Genomic DNA, 22,635 nt, shown 5'->3' with positions numbered 1-22,635 from the left:
GGAATCCACAAAGCTAGAGAAAAGGCTCCATGTGTATGATCATTCCCCTCCCCTGGACCAGGTCTCTGAACCAGGCTGGCAGAGGAAATTAAGGCATGTTTATGTCAACTTGGAGGAAAGGAAAGCAGCTCTTGTACCTGCAGACTGGGGCCCTTCGGGTGGAGATGGGAAGCCTGGGCTGTGGTGCTCAGGTGGATTTTTTTTTAACCTTGCCTTTTGTCTTAGAGTCAATACTAAGTATCCATTCCAAGGCAGAACAGTGAGACCTGAACAGTAGGGTTAAGTGACTATCCAGGGTCATGCAGCTAGGAAGTATCTGAGGTCAGATTTGAACCCAGGACCCCAACCCCCCTTTCCAGGCCTAACTATCCACTGAGCCACCTAGCTGCCCCTCATTTGGAATTTTAGCCCTCCAAGGTGTGCAAGAGCCCCAGTGGCTCCGTTCTTTGTGGTAGGCTACATTACTTGATGAATAAGATTGGGTTTCCTCACTTCTTGAGAGCCTCTTCCCGCCATTTCCAAAATTGATGAAACCAACACATATTTCATTGAACACCTGCTTTATTCCTGGCCCTGGGCTTATTTCTGAGGCATTCTCCCTCTTCCTCTCCCCCAAATCCATCTCCTATTCCTGCCACTACTTTAAACCCAATGTCATTCCCTGTCCATGGGCTCCGCGTTTGGAAGCCATGCGGTTCTTAGCTGATTCTGCCAGTTAACTGCCTCAGGAGGAAGAAGGGAGTTTCTCAAAGGTTGTGAGTGCCCCCTTCCCCATAGCTCTGGAGCCTAATGCTGTTGTGTGAACACCCAGTTAGCTGTAGGCCTGTACAGCCTAACCAAAGGCCTCACGTGTTCTTTGGAGGTGGCCAATCTGATCACTTGTCGAACATTAATTAGGCCCGTGTGCTGTCCCACAGACTGCATGTGTTGGGGCTCAGGGGAGGAAGATGATAGAAAGAAGAGAGCGCTCTGGCCCCCAGGAGGCGGACACCCCCACACCTCCCCTTCCTGGAGCCAAGTGCCCCAGCTCCGGTATTCCTTGGTTGGCTTGTTGTCTCCCGGGGCCCTCCTAAGTCTCCCACGTCCTTCCTTTTTGTAACCACTTGACTGGAGCCTTCCGTTAAAAGAAGCAGCTAGCCTAGGGCTTCCCGGGGAAGGGGCTCTTCCGTCAGGGCCATCCTCGTCTCCACAACTTCTCATCCTCTGAGTCTGGAACATTGAGACGCTTCCTTTGCCTGTTCCCTCCTTGACTTCCTGCGTGCCATTCTCTGAAGTCCTTGCCAGGAGGTGGTGCCGTGCCTGGCACAGCTGCCAGGGCGGAGAAGTCCTGTCTCGTGCTTTCCGCTTACTTCTGGTGACATGCTCTTCGGCTCTCCCCCAGGCCTTCTAGGGGGGCAGAAGCCAGAGGGGCTGGTTTGGTTGCCTTGGCACTGATGAGCTCCCTTCTTCCTCTGTCCTTTCCCTATCTCTTCCCTCCCCCACACCCCCCTTTTCTCTCTCACTGTCTACAGGGGACACTACACAGAAAATGAGAACTGCTCACTACCCCACCCCAGCCGAATTGGATGCGTATGCTAAGAAGGTCGCCAACAACCCACTGACTATAAAAATCTTCCCCAACAGCGTAAAGGTTCCCCAGCGGAAACACATTCGTCGTACTGTGAACGGACTTGACACGTCGACCCAGCGCTACAGCCCTTACCCGGTCCAGGCCACTGCCAAGGCCGGTCTGCTTGCCATCGTCAAAGTGCCGGCCAAAAGCATTGTCAAAGACTTTGACGGCTCCCGGGCCCGGCTGCTCCCAGAGGCCATCATGAACCCCCCGTCGGCCCCGTATGCCGCACCTAGCACTTTAACCCATCCCCAGGCCCAGGCCTTGGCCAGACAGCAGGCCCTGCAGCACGCACAGACACTGGCTCATGCCCCGCCCCAGACGCTGCCACACCCTCAGGGTATCCCACAGTCCCAGGCACTGTCCCATTCCCAGAGCCTCCAGCAGGGCCTGGGCCACCCTCAGCCTATGGCCCAGCCCCAGGGTTTGGCCCATCCCCCAACCATGGCTCACCAGGGCCTGCAACACCCCCCCAACCCCTTGCTGCAGCCAGGTTTGCATGGAGGCCGGAAGATGCCAGACGCAGACGCCCCACCGAATGTGACCGTGTCTACCTCAACCATTCCCCTCTCCATGGCGGCCACTCTGCAGCAGACCCAGCCCCCGGACCTGAGCAGCATCGTACACCAGATCAACCAGTTTTGCCAGACGAGGGCAGGCATCAGCACTACCTCAGTGTGTGAGGGGCAGATCGCCAACCCCAGCCCCATCAGCCGCAGCCTGCTCATTAATGCAAGCACTCGCGTGTCGACCCACAGTGTCCCTACTCCGATGCCTTCCTGTGTGGTCAACCCCGTGGAGCACACTGTGGCCACAGCAATGCCCACCACCGGTGCTGTCAACTTGCCTATGGTGGGGATCAATCGGGCAACAGCAGGCTACTCTAGCGACCTCAAGCCCGTGGCCTGGAACCAGCACCAGTTGGCCCACTTGCAGCAAATGTGCAGCGAAGCTGGTGGCAGCTCTGCCGGTGGCCTGGCGAGCAAGCTTCCTTCGGGGCGAGAAATGGCGGGGCCGGGTTTTACGGGCAAGGCATCCGCCTACCCACAAGAACTTTGCATGGGCCAGGCCTTCCACCTGAAACCACCCTTGGAGAAGGCGACCCCGTCCCCGCCTGTCAATGGCCCGGCAGCCCCACTGGCCTACCCCAATGGGCATTATTTCCAACCCCTGTGGAACAACATTCTGCCCACCCCCAACAGCGACAGCTCCGGGTCACAGGACCTCGCCATGCCCTTCCATGGTGGGCAGCCCGCGGGCGCACCCCTCGACTGTGCCGCTGCCGCCGGGGCCCACTATCGTGCGGGTGCCGCAGCCAGCACAGTGCCTGGCCAGAGCAACTTGATGCAAACAGTGGATTACCTAAGTGGGGACTTCCAACAGGCCTGTTTCCGTGAACAGAGCCTGGCCATGCTGAGCAAGGCCCACCGCCCCCCAGGCAGCCGAGCACCCGAACCTACAGATAGTCGGAATCTTCATATTCAGCACCCTGGTTATAGATAGGTGCCATTGTGGTCGAGACACAGAATGCACACAACATGCACGCGCGCACACACACACACACATACACACACACACGCGCACACACACATAGGCTTAGTCTTCATTTGGAGTGAATTGTTTTTAACTTTCATAACTCCTTTGTGACCTTTCTATTTCACTGCCCTATGGAGGACCGAGATGATCCGACAGTGTGGCACCTTTGTCCTTCGCCTTCCTGCCCGCCCCCACAGTGTCAGCCTTTTAGTTTCTGAACACATCTCTAAGGCTTCTTGGTTTCACCAGCCAACCCCAGCGAGTGCCCTCCACATACCCATAGCATGTCTTCTCTTCTCTCCAGATTGCACAGTAGGCTCAACTGGCTTGTTTTTAGGCCCCCCAAACCCAACCCTGTTTTTCTTAATACAGTGTTGTCCACCATTTGAGCATAGCCAGCAGGCTGTGATGTCCCCCTACACCCAGTATTTCTGAGCTTGACCTCTCTGCTTCCCTTCCCCTTTGAAATTAAGGCAAGATTTCTCAGACCCACTTACTGCTAGGCCTCAGCTTAGATCCTCAGAAAACTCCATTAACATCCCACCCAGACATGCAATTCTGGTTTGACTTCAGGTCTCTGCCAGGATTTGTGGTGGGCTTTTACCATGCACAGAAGGTATTCAAACACTGTTTGGTAATGACCGTAAATCTATAAATCCAAGACCTTCCACAATCTGGTCTTATTTTTGTGCCTGATGCTTGTCCCTGGTCCTTCTCAAGAGCAATGGAAGCAGCGCACTCCTTGGAAGAAGGATCTGTTTGTCCCTTCCCTGGCCGGCTGACTAATTTCACATACAGCCTTCCTCACTGGGATGAGGGATGATCACACTGGAGATTTGCAACTAAAGCCCCTTCCCATTGCAAAAAGTAAACTACATTTGGTTCTTTCTCTGTCCACTGGCTAAGACTACTGCTCTACACTGTAAGTTTTAATGTCATATTTTGTATGAATGTAGTGTGGGTTTGAGTAGCACTGTGTGTGAGCGGCCCCGAGGGCACAGCCACCCACTCACCACCTCTTGGCACAGCCCCTCAGTCTGAAGAAGGAAAGGATGAAAAGGAAACAAACACACACAAAGCCTTAAGCTCTGAACTCTTTCTTTACCAAACAGGAGCATGGTTTTAGTATATCTGGAGACCTACAGATTTCAGAAAAAACTTTCCCTTGCCCTTCACCACCTTCAGCACACACGCATGCACGCACACACACACACACACACACACATACACACACACACACACAAACTCACCTTTTGCGATCAAGTAGCTTCTAGTTGTCTAAAGACTTTAAAAATGTTTTCGATCACTGAAAACTTAGATGACATTTCTTTGTAACAAATTCCGCGTTTCCCCCTGTGCCCTGCGCCCCCTTTGAGTTTTAGTCACCTAGTTGGGTAATTGTTTTTTCTTTTCCCTCCTGTTTCTTTTAGAGTTTGAGTTTAGCCATGTACCACACAGACCCTCCTCTCCCTCCTGTTCTTGCCCTTCTCTTCCCCCACTCCTTGCATCTCGGGGTAAATGTGAGCTGATGACGTCCGTATTTAAGATTTGAGGGTTTGGGTATGCTACCCACTGTTCTTTAGCAAGAAACTCCTTTAGTGAGCTGAAGCAATGTGACTGAAGACTGGTTTTTAAATTATGTGTTGGCGAGTTGCCTTATATTTAAGAAAAGAAAAAAAGAAAAAAAATGCCTGATTGTGTTATGCCAAATGATGATAGCAACATGAAGTCCTAATTTATTGTTTTTGATTGTTCTCCTGCAGTCTGTGTGAAAACTGGTAAAGGCCCCATCAGGGCTCACAGAAGCACTGGAGGCTTGTCTTTTGGTCTCTTCCAATATGTCTCCCTCTTCTCCCATCCTTTGCTCTTTCACTGCCCCTGTCAAAGCCAGGTTCCAGTGTGTCCTGTCCCCTGTCTCCCCACCACCCCCACCCCAAAGCCTCCTTTAGGCACGCAAGATCTTCCTAGAAGTTAAGAAAAATCTTTTCCAGCTCTCCTTTGTTTTTCCCTCCCAGCCAAAACAATAGGCTCATACCCATTTCAAGAAATCTGACTGGAACTTATCTCTTGGGCATTAAAGCCAAACCATCTGACTCCAGTCCTTTTCCTGGTGCAGGGATGCAGGGGGCTGAACCACTTGGCTCCTTCAATGTCTATGGATCATGTACTGTGAACCCCCTGGCCCCCTCCTCCAGCCCCTTCTCTGGGGATCATGGAGAGAGCAGGCGAGTCTCTTCCCCCACCCCTATCCCACCAGCAATAAGGGTCCAACATGAGGCTGCCTCACCCCCACCGTACCCTGGCCCAGGGAGAAATGAACTCCCCACTAGTGTTCATAAATTGTAGCATTACCTGCCTCCCCTCACCCTGCCCCCTTCACCTGGGGTGATCAGTGGGTGTGGGTGTGTGTGGGGGGGTGACTTAAGATTATGACTAGTAAAAACCTAACCACCTGACCTTGTCCTTTTTATTTAATGCTGTGAATGTTTGAGGTGGATTTTATTTTCTGGTTAGAACAGTTTCCAATACGTCAGATTTGTAGCCAGTTCAGGACAAGAGGTTCCCCTGGAGACAGCCCAGATCACCCCTTTCCTCTTGGGGGAGGTCCTCAAATTTTAGTCTCATTATTTTGCTTCTTCCACACAGAGACCCCCTCCTGTCCCACAACTACTGACAGCCCCAGCCTCCGGGGAGCCATGGCCACGGCAGACAGAACAGTCCCCTGTCAGGGCTTTACTGTCACTGGGCTTCATTTAGGGGAGCACCATATGACTGACCGGAGCCCCTCGATGGTCCCATTCCAGCACCTGTGCTGTTCTAGCCAAACCCTGGGTTCTTCAGGACAGACAGGTGACTCTGCTCCTGCCGGGGCGGGCCTCCCAATGTGGACCCTGTGACAGCTGCTGTAATCTCATAAAAACAAACCCCTTCTGGTTATATGAAGCTGCTTCTCATGTGCTACGGGTATAAACTAGAAAACTTTTTTTTTTCCATTTTGTCTGCAGGAAAATTTAAAAAATGATAATAAAAAAAAAGCAAAGCCAAAAACCTGATGTTTGAACTCCCCCTTTCTGCAGTGTATGGTGGGCCCCAGGGGGCAGTTGGGGAGGGTCCTTATGATTTAGTCTGGGAGACCAGCTAGCTGCCCTTGAAGACCTAAGGGGCCTAATCACAGGGGGAGGCATACAGCCCATTTGGAGCCCCCAGAATGGTCCCTCCTGGGTTCAGTATGAGTTTTAAAAGTGCTTCCAGGGCCTCCAACTTCTTTCTGGTCTGTGGGATACTTGTTGGGCTTTTGGGGTGGGAACTTTTTTGGTTCTTTGTTAGACCGCTGAGGAAAATGAGGCCCAGATTGGAGCTTAAATAGATTCCTGCTTCAGGGCCACAGGCATAGTGAGGCCGCCTCGTGACTCCTGGGAAGGGCTCATGGAGGCCCGTTTACCACGCACTAGTGACTTGCATCAACTCTGATGCCATTCCTTCTATCAAATAAAATTCTACGCAAAGTGTAAAAGACATTTCAGAGTTGTGGATACTGAATATGAAGGCAGAAGAAGGCAAGGAGGCCCGGAAGAGAGCAGTTCTCTAGGCTGGTGGAGTTATCACAGGAAAATCACCTGGAGAAACTGAATCCCTGTGGCTAAGATTAAGCAGCAGAACGGAAGGCAAAGCTAAATCCTCCAGCATGGAGTCCCTTCCAGCTCAACTCCAGGCTGGCTCTCTACTGGTGGTAGTGTTGCCCCCTTGGATATGGCAGGGTCGGGGTGGGGGTGGGGGTGATCCTGTTAGCCTCACAGGCACAAAGATCCATGGCTTGGAGAAAGCCTGAACCCATTCTCCATTTTGCCTCATTTTTCTGCAGTGAAAATGTTTCCCTCTTCTGGAAAGAAATGGGTATGACTGGCTCTGGGCCATCTTGTCCCAGCTTTCAGCCCGAGGAAGTAGTGGGGGAGCTGGTGATGAATGCTTTCCTTGCCCCTCTCCTACAAGAATGCCATCCTGGCCTCCCGAGGCCCCCCCCTCCCCAGGGTATGGGAGATGGGGATGAGTCCACTTGGGTCTAAGGAGTAATTGGCCCCACTGTGTGACACTGGCTTTGGCAGGGACCTCGTGGGAGAACAGGGCTGTTTGGGGAATCGCCTCAGGCCTTGCTTTGGAAAGGGGCTTCCCTCCTGGTCCCCAAGGAGTGCTTCAGGGGGTGGGAATTGTGGAACTGTATAGGGGAGAGAAGGGAAGAAGAGTAGGGAGGACCTGACACCACTCTGGATTCCATGGTCTGCACCCACTGAATCCCTAAATGGCAATAACCTATAGGAAGGATTTCGCCGCCCTGCCTTGGCCAAGGCTCTGCTCCTGGGCTCTCTAAAGGAGATGAGTTGGATTGAATGGTCTCAGGGATGCCTTCCTTCTAGTGATAAGTGCTAATAGAATCGATGGACCCCATCCGCAAGCCTCTCTGGGCAACTGGACATAATGTAGGTTCTCCGTCCCCCTCCCCCGTACCGGGCGTGGAAGGCGTGCCAGGCCCACAGGGGCACTTAACAAGTGTTTATCCATGGATCCATCCGGTCCTTGACCGTCTGAATCTCGGGCGGCCTGTCAAATTCAGGTCATCAGCTTGGCCTTATTTTCAGGCTGCTCAGAGAAAGCTGCCAGAAAATGCTGGTGATTTTGAGATGGAGGGACTGGAGGGCGCCTGCATCACCACAGGTGGGTGGGAGCAGGATGGCCCTCGGGCCGCCCCACCAGGCTTGCGTTCTGGCAGTTCAGCCATCGGCCCTTCCCCCGAGCCCCGCTGAACTCATTTACCAAGCCCGGGACCGTCTCGGACAGCTCTTTGAGACGGGGTATTGGAGCAGGGGCTCCCGGCAGTTCCTGAGTCAGCCTGTGATCCCCTTTTCCAGGAAGCCGCTCTCAAGTGCATACATACACAGGAAACCAGTGAGAGTGCCGCAAGGAGCCTAGGCATCCCTGAAGTTCGGTCAAGAGAGCCCCCGGCTTGAGGGTGGGCTGGCTTTGCAGCCCAACCCATACAGAAAGCCCCGCCGCGCTCTCCATTCCCTCAGATAGGTTGCCATTTGCCCATTGACCAACAAGTAGGCCGGAGTCTGGGGAGGGTTTTGAATCCGGGTCATCGTGGCCCAGCACATTCTCCCCAAGAAAGCTAGGAAGGCTGAATTGCTAGAGGTCAGCCCGCCCAGGGCCTGCCAAGGCATCCAAGGTCACCCCCAGGGACCAAGCTAAACCTGGGGCGTGTCACTTCCTTGTCTGACCACCAGAGGGGGCTGCTGCCCGGCACAACAAAATCCAAGAGCTCCAGCCCTGAAGTGGGCCTTCAAGTGGATGATGGGAAAATCCTTCCCAATTGTGGGTAGAGTGGAGCATCCCCAGGATCTGAAGTTACCCCCTTGCCAGCCCTCTGGGCCAGCCAGGCCATCCTCCCCTCCCCCAGCAAGGCAGGGCTGGACAAAGTTAATAAATACACAATCCAGAATTTATTACAAACCAGGGCTCCCCTGCTGTGGCCCGCTGGGCACTGAGGAATAAATAACCACAGAGGGCACAGCTTCGGGGGTGGGGGAGGGGAGGAGTTAAAAAAAACGAGCTGACCGCACCAGCGGTGGCTAACTCCGGCCCCACCTCTCCCTATGGCTCTTGGGATGGGGGCCAAGCCGCTCACCTTGCTCCCCAGTACAGTACAGCGGGCAGTCGGGCAAGGCAGCTGAGGGCCCCCCCTGGAAAGGAGACAGCTCGTGGGATCCTTGATTTCAAGCCCTTGAAGACCCCAGTGTGCCGTTCCCCTGCCCTTCCCCTGGGGGGCAGGGGCAGGGAACTGGGGAAAAAGCACCAAGAAGAGGCACCTGAGGAAGGGGTGTGGTGGGGGAAGGGGCGGCGGCCTCGTTGGGAGGGGGGGCCCGCCCCCCTCGGTGCCCCTGCCGTCGTCGCACCCGCCGGCCTGCCCCGGGCCTCGGCAGCAGGGACGTGCCTCGCCGGGCCTCAGCTCAGGATCTTCTTGGGCAGCTCCACGGAGGCCCGGATGAAGACGGCGTCGTCGCGCACATAGTTCCGCTTGCGGATGTCCTGGTGGGAGATGAACTTGGGGTAGCCGAAGCCCAGGGCGCTCTCGTCCATGGAGCCCCTCCAGGTGCCCGGCTTCTGGAAGTTCTTCCAGTGGGGGTCCGGGTGGAAGGTCTCCGTGACGTGCTGCGGCTTGGCCACGGCCGGGTCGCTCTGGTCCAGCAGCGAGAAGGTGACGCGCCGGGCGAAGGGCCACTCGAGCAGGTTGTCGAAGGCGCCGGGCAGCACGCGGATGTAGAGCGACAGGTGGGTGCCCTCGCCGCTGCCGTTGCCGTTGAGGAAGGCCGACACCTGCAGCTTGTAGCCGTACTTGTGGGTGTAGAAGGCCGGGCTGAAGCACTCGTGGTTGGCGCGGGCCTTGGCCTCCTGCAGGCGGCGCCCGTAGCCGCCGATCTTCCAGATGAGGACCCCGTCGCAGCCCACCGACAGCTCCTCCACGTCCCTGCGCAGCTCCTGCAGCTCCTGCCGCTGCCGGCTCACCAGCGCGCACATCATGGCCAGGTGCGGCTTCACGCTCTCCTCCATGTGGCGGCCCATCGCCAGCTTGGGGCACTGCGGGCGACACGGGCCAGGGAGCCGGGTGAGGAGAGGCGGGCGGGCCGGGGGGCACCCGGGGCCTGGCACGGGGGCGGGGGGGCACTCACCCGGTGCTTGCAGCCGGCGTCCTTGAAGGGGCACAGGACGGGCACCGTGCTGCAGTTCTCCTTCAGGTGGCTGTTCAAGTCCTCTCGGGGGATGCTGCCCATCCCGCACTGGTTGGGGCATGGAATGGGGTAGCGGGGGCACTGGTGCTGGTGGTTCTGGGGGGAGAGCAGGCAGGAGTGAGACCCAGGCCGGGCTGGACGCTCCGAGACGCCGGGCTCTGGCCCTCCGTCCCTCCCCGGCGGCTCACCTGGATGGTATCGTAGACAAACTCCTTGGTGCAGTAGGCACAGGGCTGGGTACGCTTGGGGCACTCGGCCATCATGTGCTGGCCCAGCAGCCGCCTCATCATGCGGGCCCCGCACTTGTTCTCGCAGTACACGCTCTCCTGCGGGCAGACCCCCTCGTGGCTCTGGGGGCCAGTGAGGGGGGGCCGTCTGAGCCGGCGGGGGTCCAACCGAGCCCCCCAGCTCCCAGGGTCCGACCCTCCCGGGCTCCCCAGCCGGCCGCTGCGGCCCATCGTACCTCAAAGGCTTCCCCAGTAAAGTCGATGCCGCAGAAGTCGCACTTGAGCCTCCTCTTGGGGCACTCGTGCTGCAGGTGGCTGGGCAGGTCCCTGCGGCTCAGCTTGCCGTTGCAGCGGTTGGGGCAGGCCACCACGTTATAGCCGCAGGAGCTCAGATGGACCTGGAGCGGGACGCGTGCGGGTCAGCCCGGCTTCCCGGGGCCCCGCGGCCCGGCCTCGGGCGCCTCCTTACCTGCAGCTGGCGTAAGGCCCCCGTCCATCGGCAGCCCTCCTCGCTGTGGATGCAGCGGATGGGCAGGCTCAGCACCTGCGCCTCGAGCTCCGGGTCCGGGTAGATCTGGGGGAAGGAAGGGGAGGCCAGGGGCCGCTTTGGACGCCGCCGCCTGCTCAGCACCCCCCACCGGGCCCCGGGACCCTCCCCCGGCTCTCCTCGCCCCCCCCAGCCCAACCCTGGCTCCAGGCCCACCCCTCGTCCAGAGGGCGGGCGGGCGGCTTCCTGTGGGCACAGAGCGGCCTCTGTGAGCCTCGGAGCCCCCTCCCCGCCGGGCGCTGTGCCCACCCCCCTCACTCGGGCAAACGCCAGCGAGTCCCCTTTGAACAAGCCTCCTTTGTGGGGGCACACAGAGCCCCTTGCTCTGGAGTTGACGTTGGCACCGTGCAGCACCCCAGCCTGGCTGCCAGCGAGGCCAGGCGGGCAGGGGGGTGGGGGTGGAGGGGGGGGTCCGGCCTCACCTTCGCGTAGTCCAGGGGAAGCTGGTCCTCCGGACACTTGAAAACGCCTTCACTGGAAGAGAAGGCAGTGCGGGCGGGGGTTAGGAGAAGGCGAGCCCCAGCCCCCCACGCAGGGCTGGACAGACCGGTTCCCCGCCATGCAAGACACACACACAAAGGGTGGGGAGCTGCGCGGTGGGGGCCGCCCCCCCCAAGGCTGGCGAGAGGCCAGGACAGCTGCCGCGGGCACCCTTTGCCCCAAGTGTGGCAGCTGCGGCTCACTGGCCTGGACACACTCCCCCCACGGCAGCTGGGCTGGGCATGTGGAGGGGCCCCTCCTGGTCTCCCTGAGGCTCTCCAGCCCCACCATCTAGGCCAGCCACAGCCACTGTGATGCCAGAGCAAAGGTCGTTCTTGGGGGGCCCCACCCTCCCTGTCAGAGCTCCCCTAAAACACCGGGGGAGGGAAGCGGGAAGGGACGGAGCGCAAGACCGAGCTAGCACCCCAGGGACCCTGGCGTCCGGGCCAAGAGACTAGGCCCCTCCCCTCCTGGGCCCTCTCCCGGGGACAGTGTCCCCAAAGAGCCTGGGCAGCTCCGCCAGGGCCGCGTGACAGCCTCCAGTGATGGGCACCCCTCTGGGCACCCCCCCCCACCAAGCACCCCGACTGGTCCGCCACCTCCTCAGCCTGCCCGGAGGGATGCTCCCCAGAGTCTTCCCGGCATCACCCCTAGAAGCACGCTGCCAGTTGGGTTCGGTGGCAGTCCTCCCCGATGCCAAGGGCCAGTGCCAGGCCATCTGCCCACCTGTGTGGAGAGAGCCTCCAATCTGGCCTGTCTGGGAGAGCCCTGGAGGGAAGCGGGGCTCCGCTGGGCTGCCTTCAGGAATGTGCTGAGTTAGGCCTTTCAGAAAGAAGGGGGAAGGGCTACCCTGCCCCCACCGAGCCTCCTTCTCCCTCCAGGCTGGGGAGACCTCGGTGGAGTCCAGAACCAGGAAAGAGCCCCTCCCCCTCCCCCTCCGCTGCCTGGGGAGGAGGCAGGATGAGTGGAGGAGGGTTGGGGGCCTGAAGGGAGGAAGAGGGGATTTCCGGGTGGGGGAGGTGGAGAGGCCCGAGGCTGGAGAGGGGGAGGGGAGTTGGACTTGGCAGCCCCGGCAAGACTAGCAGGGCAGGGGGAGGGGAGCTCTGCGTCCCCTCTGGGGCTGTCAGGGAAGGGGAGCTGAACATCTGGAAACCAAGGAGGCCATCGAGAACCCAGATGTGCAGGGGGGGGCAGGCCCCGCCCCCTCCCCTGGCACACGGGCTCTCACGGAACTCTCCTCTCCCTGCCTGGACTTTGAGACCAAACCCCTGGAAGGCCTCCAAGAGAGGGCAGGAAAGGGAGGGCAGCCCCAGACAGGAAGATTCCTTCTTCTCTTCCTCGCGCCTCCTCCCTTTTCTGCTCCAGTGGAGGCTTTTAGCCTTTCCTTTCCGTCTCAGACCCTCCGGGGCTCTAAGGCACTTGCCCAGGGTCACCCGGCTAGGTAGCATCCTCCCTGTCGAGGCCCGCCTCCCACGGCTCCCCGCCCCCTCAGGGAAGGTTGGCGAGACGGCCTCTGGGTTCGAATGGAGCTCCGGACCCTGGGGGAGGGCACCGCAGCCCCCCACCCCCCAGGCCGCTCTTTAAGGCGAGCGGAGCAGCGAAGCAGGGGCCGCCTCTCAGTCAATGCAATCACTGGGCTGGTGGACAAAAGCAGAGCGGAGGCTGGCCTCCACCCCAAGCTGCCCCAGCGCCACGGGGAAGGGCTGTCCAGAACGCTATTTCCATTGGCACCCGCGCTGGAAGGGTCCGGGAAGCCAGGCACTGGCCATCCCGACTTCGGGGAGAGTGGAAAGGTGGCCGGGGCGGGCAGACAGAGCGAGGCTGACCTTATTCTCTGTCCAGAAGATGAATCTCTAGGGTCCATGAGGGGACGTGGGAGAAGGAAGGAGAGAAATCTCACACTGGGAGGACTCGGAGAGTCGGGGTGGGGGGGTCGCTGAGGCAGGAAGTCTGCTGAACGCCCCGCCGGCAGCCCTCCCTTTGTACCCTGGGGTTGGCACCAGCTGGGGGAGGGCCGATCAGAGCGGAACAGATGGTCAGGCAAGGCAGGGTCCTAGCCAGGCGGGCAGCCTTTACCTTTCTTCGCCCTCCTGGCCCCGCGGGGGAGGAGAGGAGAAAGGGCAGGCCCGGAGTGGGAAGAAAATAGCCCGGACAAAAGGGGGTGGAGAAATGCTGCGGATCGTGCCCGAGGCTCCGGGTGAGCCCGGCAGGGGAGGCGGGCCGGGCCGGCTAGATTCAATCACTCCAACGAATCCCTGAGCCACCAGGATCGCCCCGGATCAGGAGGGGCCCCCTCGGCGCCCCCGGACAAGTCTCTTAGCCTCTCAAGAGTGGGGAGAAAGCCCAGGGCCTGCCGGTCCCCCGGTGCCCCCGAGGAAGGGCCCCGGGGGGAGATAAACATGGTGCCGGGGGCGCCCTGGGGAGGAGGCCGTGGCTCGTCCCGCTCGGGCCCCTCGACGCCCAGCGGACCCCTTTCGCGGCCCTCGGTCACCCCGTCTCCAAAGCTAGTGACCCCGGGGCCAGGTGTGGGCTGAGGCTAGTCCGGCCCTGCCCTTCGGCTGGAGGGGAGGAGAAAGGAGGCCAGGAGCGCCGGCCTCTCCCCACCCACCCCTCCAGCCAGGTGCTCCCCCGTGGCCCGGAAACGCGCGCCCGGGAGCCCTTCTCACTGCGGGGAGGGCTGGGAGGAGTCAAGAGGCAGCCAGCGGGAACCCGGGGCAAGCCTGCCCTTTCCAGAGTTCTCTGGGACTCCCGCCCGAAAGGGGCACAGCGCACAGGCTTCGCTAGAGCGGCTGGGGGCTGGGCTCCTTTCGCTGGGGCCAGAAAGAAAGGTGGACAAGGGAAAGGCCACAAGAGAGGGGGGTCCCCGCGGTGCTGACGTCACAAGCGACCCGCTGCTGACGTCACGGAGGGTTGTGGGGAGGGGGCCCGGGGCTGACCTCTGGCCGAAGCCGCTCAGGGAGTGAGCTCCGGGCTAGGACAAAGGGCAGCGGGGTGCCCGGCGGCCCGGCCCAGGGCGCTCCCTTTGTTACTCGGGTTCCCTCCTCGCCCAGAGCTCCGAGCAGAGACTCCTCTCCCGCCCCCTTTGTTCCAGTCCGGGTCCCGGGGGTACAAGAGAAGAAAGAGAGCCGCCCCGCCCCCTGCCCCTGGCGCCCTTCCCCCCATCCCCCTCACCTGAGGAACTCCTGCAGGCAGGTGTCGCAGAAGCGGTGGCCACAGGTCGAGACCTGCACGGGCTCCCGCATGGCCTTGGCGCACAGCGGGCACAGCAGCCGCCGCTTGGGCTTCTCCAGGAACTTGTAGTCGAAGCCCGGCATGGTGGGCGGCCGGGCGGCCGGGGTCAGGGCCGGCCCCGGCGCCCGTGGCCCCCGCAGCCAGCCAGCTCCCCAGCGAGGTGCAGCGTGGCCGGCCCACCAGTGACTGCGGCCCGGGAGGCCGCCGCTCCAGGTCCATGATCCGGCCCCTCCCGGGGCGGGCGGAGCGGGGGCGGGGGCGGAGCCCGGCACGACCGGCCGGTCCTAGCGCCGGCCATCCCCGTGACCCTCCCCCTAACGCCGGGAGCCCCGAGCCGAGGGTCGGGGGCGGCGTCCCAGACCTGCTCTGGACGCCCCACCCCCGTGCCCCGCTTTGCCCTGCGCCCTGACCCTCACCTCTACGTGCCCAGCTCTCCCGCTCTCATTCATTTACGTCTAGTCGCTTCCAGCTCGACCGTGATCCGGGGCTGCTCTCCCCCTCCCCACCGTAAGGGTATCCGTCCCCAGTCCCCACCCCCACTCCCTGCCAAGTGCGAATCTGGGTAAGTCAAGGCCCGGCTAGCACGAGAGGCGGAGGACCCGGAGGCACGCCCCCCGCACCCCCAGCTGGCTTCTCGGGCGCCCTCCGCGAGCTCTCCGGAAGCGGAGGAAGGGCAGCAGCTCCCCACCCTGCCCAGGTCCGGGGAGGCCTGCCCAGCTGACCGCAGGGGGAGGAGGGAGGGCTGCTCGGATCCGGAGGACTCTGGGACCCGGGCCAAGGGGGGAAAATCCGACACCCACAGCCCCAGGTGTGTGTCCTCCTGCCGTGTGCCCAAACTTGCATTTTTTTCCCAGAGCCTGGGGGCCTGCCCTGGGGGGGGGGGGGGGCGACGGACGCGCTAGGCAAATGGGCGGGCTATTTTGGGAGCCTGGTCTCCAGGGATGAAGGGGAGGGGACTTGGCGAGCGAGAGCCCGGGGCCAGAGGGAAGGGCTTGCCTCAGCTCCCCACGGACCCACGTGGCAGGTCCCTGGAGCCCAAGTTGGCCATGCAGCATGGCAACCCGAGTCCTTAGGGAGAGCTGAGCCAGCCCGGAGCCCAGGCCGGCGAGAGGAGGGCACCCAGAGGGGAAGGGAGAGGAGACCGGGCACGGGGCCAGAGGAAACCTCAGCCCTAGGGCACCTGGCTGCACCCACATTCCTCCCCTGGCTGCCCGGCAACCAAGGTCCCAGGCTTATCCGTGCCCTTGGGTGCCTGTCCTCTCCGCCCCAGCCGGCTACACACTCCTTTGTAATTAACGGAGACAAACCACCTGGTCTTTGGCCCCCTTTATTCGAGCCACTGTGGGGGCACGCGCAGATGCCCCTTCCAGCACAAGCCTGGGGAGAGGCCTGTCAGGAAGGCCTGGAGACCCCCAAAAGGGGCAAAGCTTGCCAGAGGCTTCTGTGCCGCGTCCAGCTTTGCCCTGCCTTTGCGGGTGCCCCCCAGGAATCTCCGATACCCACTGGGGCTGCCAGGTGTGGGGGTGGCAGCTGCCCTTCCTGATGGTCTCCCTCCCCCAGGCAGGTGGAGGGACAGGCCTAAACTTGCCTCTTCAGTCTTGGACCCGGGAGCCCTGCGCCCTGCGTCCCTGGCATCCAGGCTCCACACGGTCCAAAGCCAGGAATTGCCTCCCGTCCTGGCCTGTGGACGTGTCTTGGGGAAACACTCCATGCCCGTCTCCTGGAGGCCTGGCATGGTAGCTGCCCCATCCCTGCCTGCAGGTTGTTCACCGCTTTCAGGAATCCAAAGCAGGCCGGAAGGCCCCCAGGTAGGGCGGTGGCAGGCCTAGCATGGCAGAGCAGGGGCTGAAGAAGGAGCTGGGGGAGCAAGACTGGCGTGTCCAATCCTGGGGAAGGCTTGTGCCCTGCGCGGGACTAGAGGGGAGCCCTAGAATACGGGGTCCAGATGCTTTTGGCCTTTGGCAGCTTAGAGGCAATGCCCCAAGGCCCGGGGGCACTGCCCACGTGGAAGGCAGCCAGCTGGCGCTACCCAGTACCAGCTGGGGGTGGCGAGGAGGGAGAGGGGGAGGTATCTGTTCTCTCTTGTGGCCTGAGATCCTCAAGGCGGGATGGATTCCTCTGTGGCAGCTGGAAAAGGGTGAAGACACAGCTTCAGTCTCAGGGCTGGCCAGTGCCACCCACCTCCCTCCCAGGCAGGCTTTCCACAGTCCCCAAATAGCATCTGTGCAGGGGAAGAGGGAGCAGTGCTGGGAAGGGGCGTGGGGTGGCTCCCCTGAGGGCTCCCCCTCTCCCACCACAGCTTCCTGTGCTTTCTGTTTTGGGCTCTCAGGTTGAGACAGGTGCTTTGGGGGGGAGGGGGACCCTCTCCGGGAAGGTACAAAAGCTGAGAGGGCCCCAGTGCTATGTAGAAGCTATGCGCAAGGAAAGCAAGAAGGCTGATGGGCCCCCATAAAGGGGCATCTATGGGGACTGGACTCACGGCGGATGGCCAGCAGGGTGTTCCCATGGCAACAGGCCACGGAGGTCACTGTGTAGGGATGAGCCTCATCCAACTGCACAGGCCGGGGGAGCCCAGCATCTTCATCCTTCCGGCCCAGGCGGCCGCGGGCACCTTTGCCCCAGGTGTACACGTCTCCTTCTGCCAGGGAGAACCCGAGGAGGGAATGGCCAAAAGAGAATAGCTCCTTCTTCTTGGGGTACCCACCACTGCCCAAATCAGCCCAGACAAGAACTGCTTCCATGATGCTCCTTCCACCCCACGGACCGATGAGGAAGCTCGTGGCACTCTGGCCAAGCATCGGAGCCCGCCTTCATACCTGGGTCTCCCCTCACTCCGGAGTGTTCTCCAGCCCTAACTGAGCTGTGGTCCTCACATCCACTTATTCCTGGGTGCTGCCTGGTGCCCCTGAGCACCTCTCACAAGCCAGGGTCTGGGAGATCACTGGCCATTCACGTTCAGCACCCTCATTTCACAGATGAGGAAACTGAGGCCCGGGAGGAACAACAGAGCGCATGGCAGAGGTAGGACCATACCCAGGAAATCTCCAGGCTTAAGGCACTGCCCAGGATCCCAGTGATGTCCATGTTTCTCACCTGCACCAATGGCCACAGTGAAGGCGTCCCCACAAGCCACCATCACCACCTTGATGCCCTGGAGCCCTGCCACCAAGCACGGGGCTCGGCTGCCCCGTTGGGCACTGGTGCCCAGCTGCCCGTGCTGGTTGCTGCCAAATGTGTAGCATTCTCCGGAGGCTGAGGGAGAAATTGAGGCTGAGCTAAAGGGTCTCCAAGGAGAGAGCAAGTCCTGCCTCCCTCTTAACCCAAATGCAGAGAAACTCCACCTGTTACGGCAGCGGAGTGGGCAGTGCCCACGTCGACACTGACCAGCGGCTCTGAGTCCAGGGGGACAGAGCCAAGGGGCATAAAGCTCAGGGCTTCTTCCACCTGCTCAGGCGGGGCGGGCTCCTCTCCAGGGGACACTCGGTCCAACCCCAGCTTGTTAAACCTGCAGGAAAGACGGGGGAGATCTCTGGGGAAGTGGGCAAGGGAGAGTCTAGGACGGGGGCGCGTTCACATCAGGACTAAGAGGGAACAGAGGCGGGGGTGAGAGGCAGGAACGGAGGGGGCTGCCTTGGGCCTGAGACTTCTGGGTCCTGGGATCCTGCAGTGGCACAGGAGGGGCGGCAGCATCCTTCACAAATCGAGGGAGCTGCAGGGAGCGGGCTGGGGCAGCGTCCCTCCTGCCCCCCGGCCTCTCACCTGTTGCTCCCGCAGGCCAGGGCCCGGCCAGGCACCGTGAGGATCATAGAGGAGTCAATGCCACACACAACCCACTGGGCTTCCTGTTCCGGGGGCACGGGCACCTGCTGAGGGGAGCTGTGGGACTCCCTGGTGCCCAGCCCCAGGCGGCCTGCCAGGCAAGGGGAAGAGAGGATGAGTCTTCCAGACGGCCCAGGCCAGGGGAGAAGGCAGCGGGCAAGACGGGGAGGCAGGGCCCCAGAGACGGGGTGGAGGGCAGTAGCCAAGGGTAAGCTGTGGAAGTCAGAGATGACGGAGGGGCCTGGCCTCGCCGGAGCCGGGAGCACCCAGCATCTTCACGCTGTCCCGCCATGCCGGATGGGGAGAGGGAGCGTCAGAGGGCCCGGGAGTGTTAGGACGGGGGTGCCCACACGGGGCAGGCCGGGTTGGGGGCTGGTTAGTACCCAGGGCTGGCCCTCACCACCGTCCCCACGGCCCCAGGCAAACAGCTCTCGCTCTGTGGAGAGGGCCAGGACGTGGGAGGCCCCACAGGCCACCTGCACCATCTCGTAGCCCAGCAGGGCCTCCACAATTGTAGGCTGAAAGGGGAAAGGAGAGGGGAAATGGGACCCCGAGCCGACTGCCTTTCCTTGGCCTTCCCCCAGAGCTGGAGGCCCAGGGAGGCTCCCCCCAAAAGCCCCCCTTGTATCACTCGGTCCCCACCCCAGGCTAGAAATCCCCTCAGGGTGGCGTCTCTTTAAATCCCCATCTTGCCACCTGCCAGGATCCGGGATTCCCCTCTGACCGCCCAGGAGGCACCTTCCAACGGGGCCTCCCCCAAAGAGCGCACCCACCTGGCTGAGGTCGGTGAAGCCGCCATGGCCCAGGCAGCCATTACTGCCACTGCCGAAAGTCATGATGATGCCTCGGTCTGGAGGGGACAAGAGGGACCCGCTGGAGCGGCAGGGGGAGGGCAGAGGCCCAGGAGCAGGCGAGCGGCCCATGGCCCCCCCAGCCCGGCTCTGCCCTTCCTTTGCCCCTACCCGTGAGGCAGGCGGTAAAGAGGTCCCCGCAGGCCACGTGCTTGATGGTCACACCCGACTGGCCCTCCAGGAACCGCGAGATGAACTGGGGCTGCGGCTGCTCCAAAGCTCCGGGCAGCAGGACGCCTCCCCCCACGCCCATGGGGGGCGCCTGCATGGGGACAGAGAGGGTGCTGAGCAGCGTCCGAGGCCCTGCCCGCACTTCGGCCCGGCCCTGCCCAGCCCCCCACTCACCTCCCACAGGATGAGGCGGCCCGACCGGGTGACTCCGGCCTTCTGGGTGCGCCCGGCCGAGACCTGGACCACTTCCGTGTTGAGCATGGGCAGCCTCGTGGGCACGCTGAGCCCGCCGCCCCAGGTGTAGACAGAGGACAGGGGAGGGGGGATGGCTGGCCGGGGCGGCCCCTGGGGCACACCTGCAGGGAGAGGGCACAGATGCTTCAGGGGGCCCGGAGCCACCAGGGGCTACGCCATCCGGCACTGTGTCCAGCTGTCCACTAATGCCCCCGCGGTCCAGTGCTCTGCGAACCTGGCCGGCTCCACCGGACTGTGGTGTTACTGTTCAAGGCCTCACCTCGGGATCGGGCTCCGCCGGGCCTACTGCCTGCTCGGCCGCATGGCATAGGGGGCACCCCGCCCAGGGGCTTCTCCACCCTGTGGGACGGACAGATGGCCATGGCCCCTGGTGCCTCCTGCTCCCCTCCCCCTCCCCAGCGCCCATGTGAAGGCTAGGCCAGGCCCATAATTCCTCTGGGGGTAGACTGAGGCCAGCTAGGCGGGGGTGACCCGCTCTGTACTGACCGCCTCCGAGGAGGCCCAACTCGGGTTTGTGGAGTCCCCTCTCCCCTGGCCCCGTCCCACCTGCCTCTTCATCCTGACGCTGCCCACATCGGTGTAGAGATTGAGCAGCGCCCGGATGCACAGGGGCTGGGCCATGATGTGGCTCAGCGGGGGCCGCCGGGCGGGATCCAGGCTCAGCAGACTCAGCACCAGCTGTCGGAGCTCCGTGCTGTAGCGATCTGAGATGGGCGCGAACGTGCCGCTCATGATCTTCAGGACCAGGGCTGGGAGGTTCTGTGCACACAAAGCCCAGACAGACCCCTCAGAGACCTCGTGGGGCACCGGGCCAACCCTGGGGGAGTCCCCCGGCCATGGGGGCCAAGAGGCACGGGTGCCAGAGCAGCGCAGGGTGAATGGAGGGAGGCTTCCTGGAGGAGGAGGGGGCCTTGAACATGACCGAGGGAGGCAAGAGACAGGGCTTGGGAGAGGCATCGGGAGCTGCTCGGGGCCAGAAGAGGACTTCTGGGAGAAGCCGAGTCCAGTGGGCGCTTGCCCACCCTGGGCCTTACCGCCGCCTCGAAGGCCCTCTTGAGGCTGGCCAGCTCGTAGAGGACGCAGCCCAGGGCCCAGATGTCACTCTTCTGGTTGTAGGGTTTGCCCTCGCACAGCTCGGGGGAGATGTAACACGGGGTCCCCACCACCTGCGCAGAAGACAGCAGATGAGAATAGTGGGATGGGGGGCCGGGCACCTCCCCCCTGGCCCAAGGCGCCTGCGCTTCCCCAGGAGGCGGAGCTCCGCGGCGCCCCGCCCACGTGCCGTGTAGGCCTTGCTTTTGCTGCTCAGAATCTTGGAGATGCCGAAGTCGCCAATCTTGACGATCATGCGCTGTTTGTCCAGCAGGATGTTCTGGGTCTTGAGGTCTCGGTGCAGGATGAGGTGGCTGTGCACGTGGTGCAGGGCCAGCAGGATCTGCACGAAGAAGTGCAGGATGGTCTCCTCATCCAGCAGGGAGTTGCAGCGCTTCTGGATGTACTCGGCCAGCGTGCCGCCTGCGGGCAGAGAGGGCGGTGAGGTCCAGCCGGCCTCGATGGGGGCTGGCGGGCATCAGGACTCTCGGCGCCCCCCGCCAGTGCCCTGACCTGGCGCGTACTCCATGGCGATCATGAGGGCCTTGTCCTCCAGGAAGTTCTCGTAGTACTCGATCACGTTGGGGTGGTTCAGCAGCTTGAGCACTTGGCACTCGTTCTGGGCCGCCAGCCGCTCATCCTTGGTCATCTGCTCCACGGGGATCTGCTTGATGATCACCAGCTTCTGGTCGGCCTTCCGCAGGCAAAGGTGCACGATCCTGGAGGCCCCCCCCCCCAGACACGGTGATGCCCCGAGGCTGGGGAGGAAGGCTGGGGTGGGGAAGGGCTTAGAGGGTCCTGGGATCGCTAGGAACCCAGTGCAGGGTCATCTAGAACCTATTTTACAGAGCGGGACATGGAGATTTCTTCCCCCAAAAGTGGCGACCTAAGACCTGAAAACAGAACAGATCCCATCTTATAGACAGGGAAACTGAGGCCCCCAAGGTTGAGCGATTGATAGTGGTCATAGAGCGAGTACGCGCAAGAATGGAATTGGAACCCGGGTCCTTTGAGTCTAAGCTTGAGGCTAAGTATGGACGCAGAGGAGCAAGGGAATAGAGGGGCAACCAGGGACCTGGGGCAACTAAAGGAATAGGACCATCAGGGGGCGTGGTCAGAAAGAGGCGCCACAACTGGGCGGAGCTTGGGGATACGCCCAGTTCTGTGAGTTGGACCGGAAGTTGGGGCGGAACTTCCTAGAGCTGGAGCGGAGCCCACTAGGGCCAGAGTGGTGCTCACAGGTTCGATGCATCCGACTTGTGCGTTGGTCCGTCCCTCTTAGATTGTGCCCTGCCTTCCTCCCTCGCTCTCCCCCCCTTCCCCACCCGCGACCGGTACCCTGCCTCACCCGAAGGCGCCTCTCCCCACCACCCGTATCCGCTCGTACTTCTCCATGGCGTCCTCACGGGCTCCGGCTTCCGGGGCCGCGGGTGGGGGGAAGGGGAAAAAAAAAAACCTCTCACAACGCATGCGCATGCTCTTTGCTTGCCTGCGTGTCCTCCCCTCCAGGCAAGGTGCCGGTCTGTGGGGTACCCTCCGCCCCTCCTAGTGTTTAGCCCCTCCCCCCGCCATCTCCCTTCTAGACCCTCACAGCGGATATTTCCAAAGCGCTTTCCTTGTGTTAGCTTAATTGAACCTCCTCGCCTCCCAACACGCATTTTACAGATCCAGAAACTGAGGCCCAGAGAAGCGAGGTGACTTGCTGCAAGACACACAGCGAGTATCCGAATTAAGTCTAATTTTTTTTTCTTTGAGCCTTTCGTGTCTATTTCCGCCCCCAAGTTTTACAAAACCAAATAAAACAAGCATTTCCGTGTACAACGAAAAAGATTGGACATAAATGAAATCACAAATCCTTTATGTTTAGCTTTCTTCCTATCTACATAATAAATCGCTGCCCCACCAGAGGAGAGATTTACACCCGGGCGGGTGTCACACTTGAATCCAATTCCTCTGCATTTTGCCTTCACTGGGCATAGTCTCCCTCTCTCTCTCCATCAAAAGACCTAGACTCACCCTGTGCCCCACCTTG

General features: G+C 61.2%; 3 protein-coding genes across 16 annotated transcripts in view; 1 reads left to right on the top strand and 2 right to left on the bottom strand.

Annotated features, from left to right (window-relative positions):
* Positions 1 to 6,196, top strand: part of FAM222B (family with sequence similarity 222 member B) — a 69,850-nt gene extending 63,654 nt beyond the window's left edge. For 4 of the 5 annotated variants that reach the window (XM_056819521.1, XM_056819520.1, XM_056819517.1 and 1 more), the window contains exon 3: positions 1,512 to 6,196. In XM_056819521.1, coding sequence (XP_056675499.1) covers positions 1,512 to 3,115 — 1,604 coding nt within the window. In that variant the 3' untranslated portion in view covers positions 3,116 to 6,196. The remainder of the gene's footprint in view (positions 1 to 1,511) is intronic. The other variant, XM_056819522.1, reaches the window with a different exon arrangement.
* Positions 6,197 to 8,624: 2,428 nt separating this feature from the next.
* Positions 8,625 to 14,639, bottom strand: TRAF4 (TNF receptor associated factor 4). Of its 5 annotated transcripts, none has more exons than XM_007485608.3 (8): positions 14,356 to 14,639; positions 11,911 to 11,982; positions 11,127 to 11,178; positions 10,627 to 10,731; positions 10,394 to 10,555; positions 10,119 to 10,280; positions 9,871 to 10,026; positions 8,625 to 9,778 (listed from the first exon to the last, which is right to left on the bottom strand). In XM_007485608.3, the coding sequence occupies exons 1-8, from the start codon at positions 14,496 to 14,498 to the stop codon at positions 9,146 to 9,148; spliced, it is 1,485 nt and encodes a 494-aa protein (XP_007485670.1). In that variant the 5' UTR covers positions 14,499 to 14,639; the 3' UTR covers positions 8,625 to 9,145. The 5 variants fall into 5 exon arrangements, with proteins under 5 accessions (XP_007485670.1, XP_056675501.1, XP_007485671.1 ...); XM_056819523.1 differs by lacking the exon at positions 14,356 to 14,639 and adding an exon at positions 13,011 to 14,302 and having other exon boundaries at positions 11,784 to 11,978; XM_007485609.3 differs by lacking the exon at positions 14,356 to 14,639 and adding an exon at positions 13,011 to 14,300.
* A 1,087-nt stretch (positions 14,640 to 15,726) lies between these two features.
* On the bottom strand, positions 15,727 to 22,052 carry NEK8 (NIMA related kinase 8). 6 transcript variants are annotated; one of them, XM_007485603.3, is made up of 15 exons: positions 21,952 to 22,026; positions 21,117 to 21,322; positions 20,794 to 21,026; positions 20,546 to 20,677; positions 20,062 to 20,270; positions 19,726 to 19,850; positions 19,431 to 19,612; positions 19,197 to 19,347; positions 19,008 to 19,084; positions 18,635 to 18,752; positions 18,175 to 18,325; positions 17,757 to 17,920; positions 17,509 to 17,667; positions 16,895 to 17,053; positions 15,727 to 16,542 (listed from the first exon to the last, which is right to left on the bottom strand). In XM_007485603.3, exons 1-15 carry the CDS (start codon positions 21,996 to 21,998, stop codon positions 16,514 to 16,516), a joined length of 2,142 nt encoding a protein of 713 aa, XP_007485665.2. In that variant the 5' UTR covers positions 21,999 to 22,026; the 3' UTR covers positions 15,727 to 16,513. The 6 variants fall into 6 exon arrangements, with proteins under 6 accessions (XP_007485665.2, XP_007485667.2, XP_056675491.1 ...); XM_007485605.3 differs by having other exon boundaries at positions 19,771 to 19,850; XM_056819513.1 differs by having other exon boundaries at positions 18,635 to 19,084; positions 21,952 to 22,052.
* Between the last annotated feature and the right edge of the window lie 583 nt (positions 22,053 to 22,635).

This window comes from Monodelphis domestica, chromosome 2 (genome assembly GCF_027887165.1).
Source record: "Monodelphis domestica isolate mMonDom1 chromosome 2, mMonDom1.pri, whole genome shotgun sequence".
In the NCBI taxonomy this organism is placed as follows: domain Eukaryota; kingdom Metazoa; phylum Chordata; class Mammalia; order Didelphimorphia; family Didelphidae; genus Monodelphis; species Monodelphis domestica.
This window is presented reverse-complemented; position numbering and strand designations above follow the sequence as displayed.

What these genes read in the sequence shown, in the direction of transcription:
- TRAF4 (XM_056819523.1), bottom strand. Translation starts at nt 13,048, where the DNA reads ATGGACCCTAGAGATTCATCTTCTGGACAGAGAATAAG. An exon ending in CCTCCGGGCAGGCTGAGGAG is followed by an intron (nt 11,179 to 11,783) that starts GTGGCGGACCAG and finishes CTTCTCTTCCAG; the next exon opens with TGAAGGCGTTTTCAAGTGTC. An exon ending in TTCCCCTGGACTACGCGAAG is followed by an intron (nt 10,732 to 11,126) that starts GTGAGGCCGGAC and finishes TCCTTCCCCCAG; the next exon opens with ATCTACCCGGACCCGGAGCT.
- NEK8 (XM_056819513.1), bottom strand. Translation starts at nt 21,998, where the DNA reads ATGGAGAAGTACGAGCGGATACGGGTGGTGGGGAGAGGCGCCTTCGG. An exon ending in CGCCATGGAGTACGCGCCAG is followed by an intron (nt 21,027 to 21,116) that starts GTCAGGGCACTG and finishes CTCTGCCCGCAG; the next exon opens with GCGGCACGCTGGCCGAGTAC. An exon ending in AGAGGGCCTTCGAGGCGGCG is followed by an intron (nt 20,271 to 20,545) that starts GTAAGGCCCAGG and finishes TTGTGTGCACAG; the next exon opens with AACCTCCCAGCCCTGGTCCT.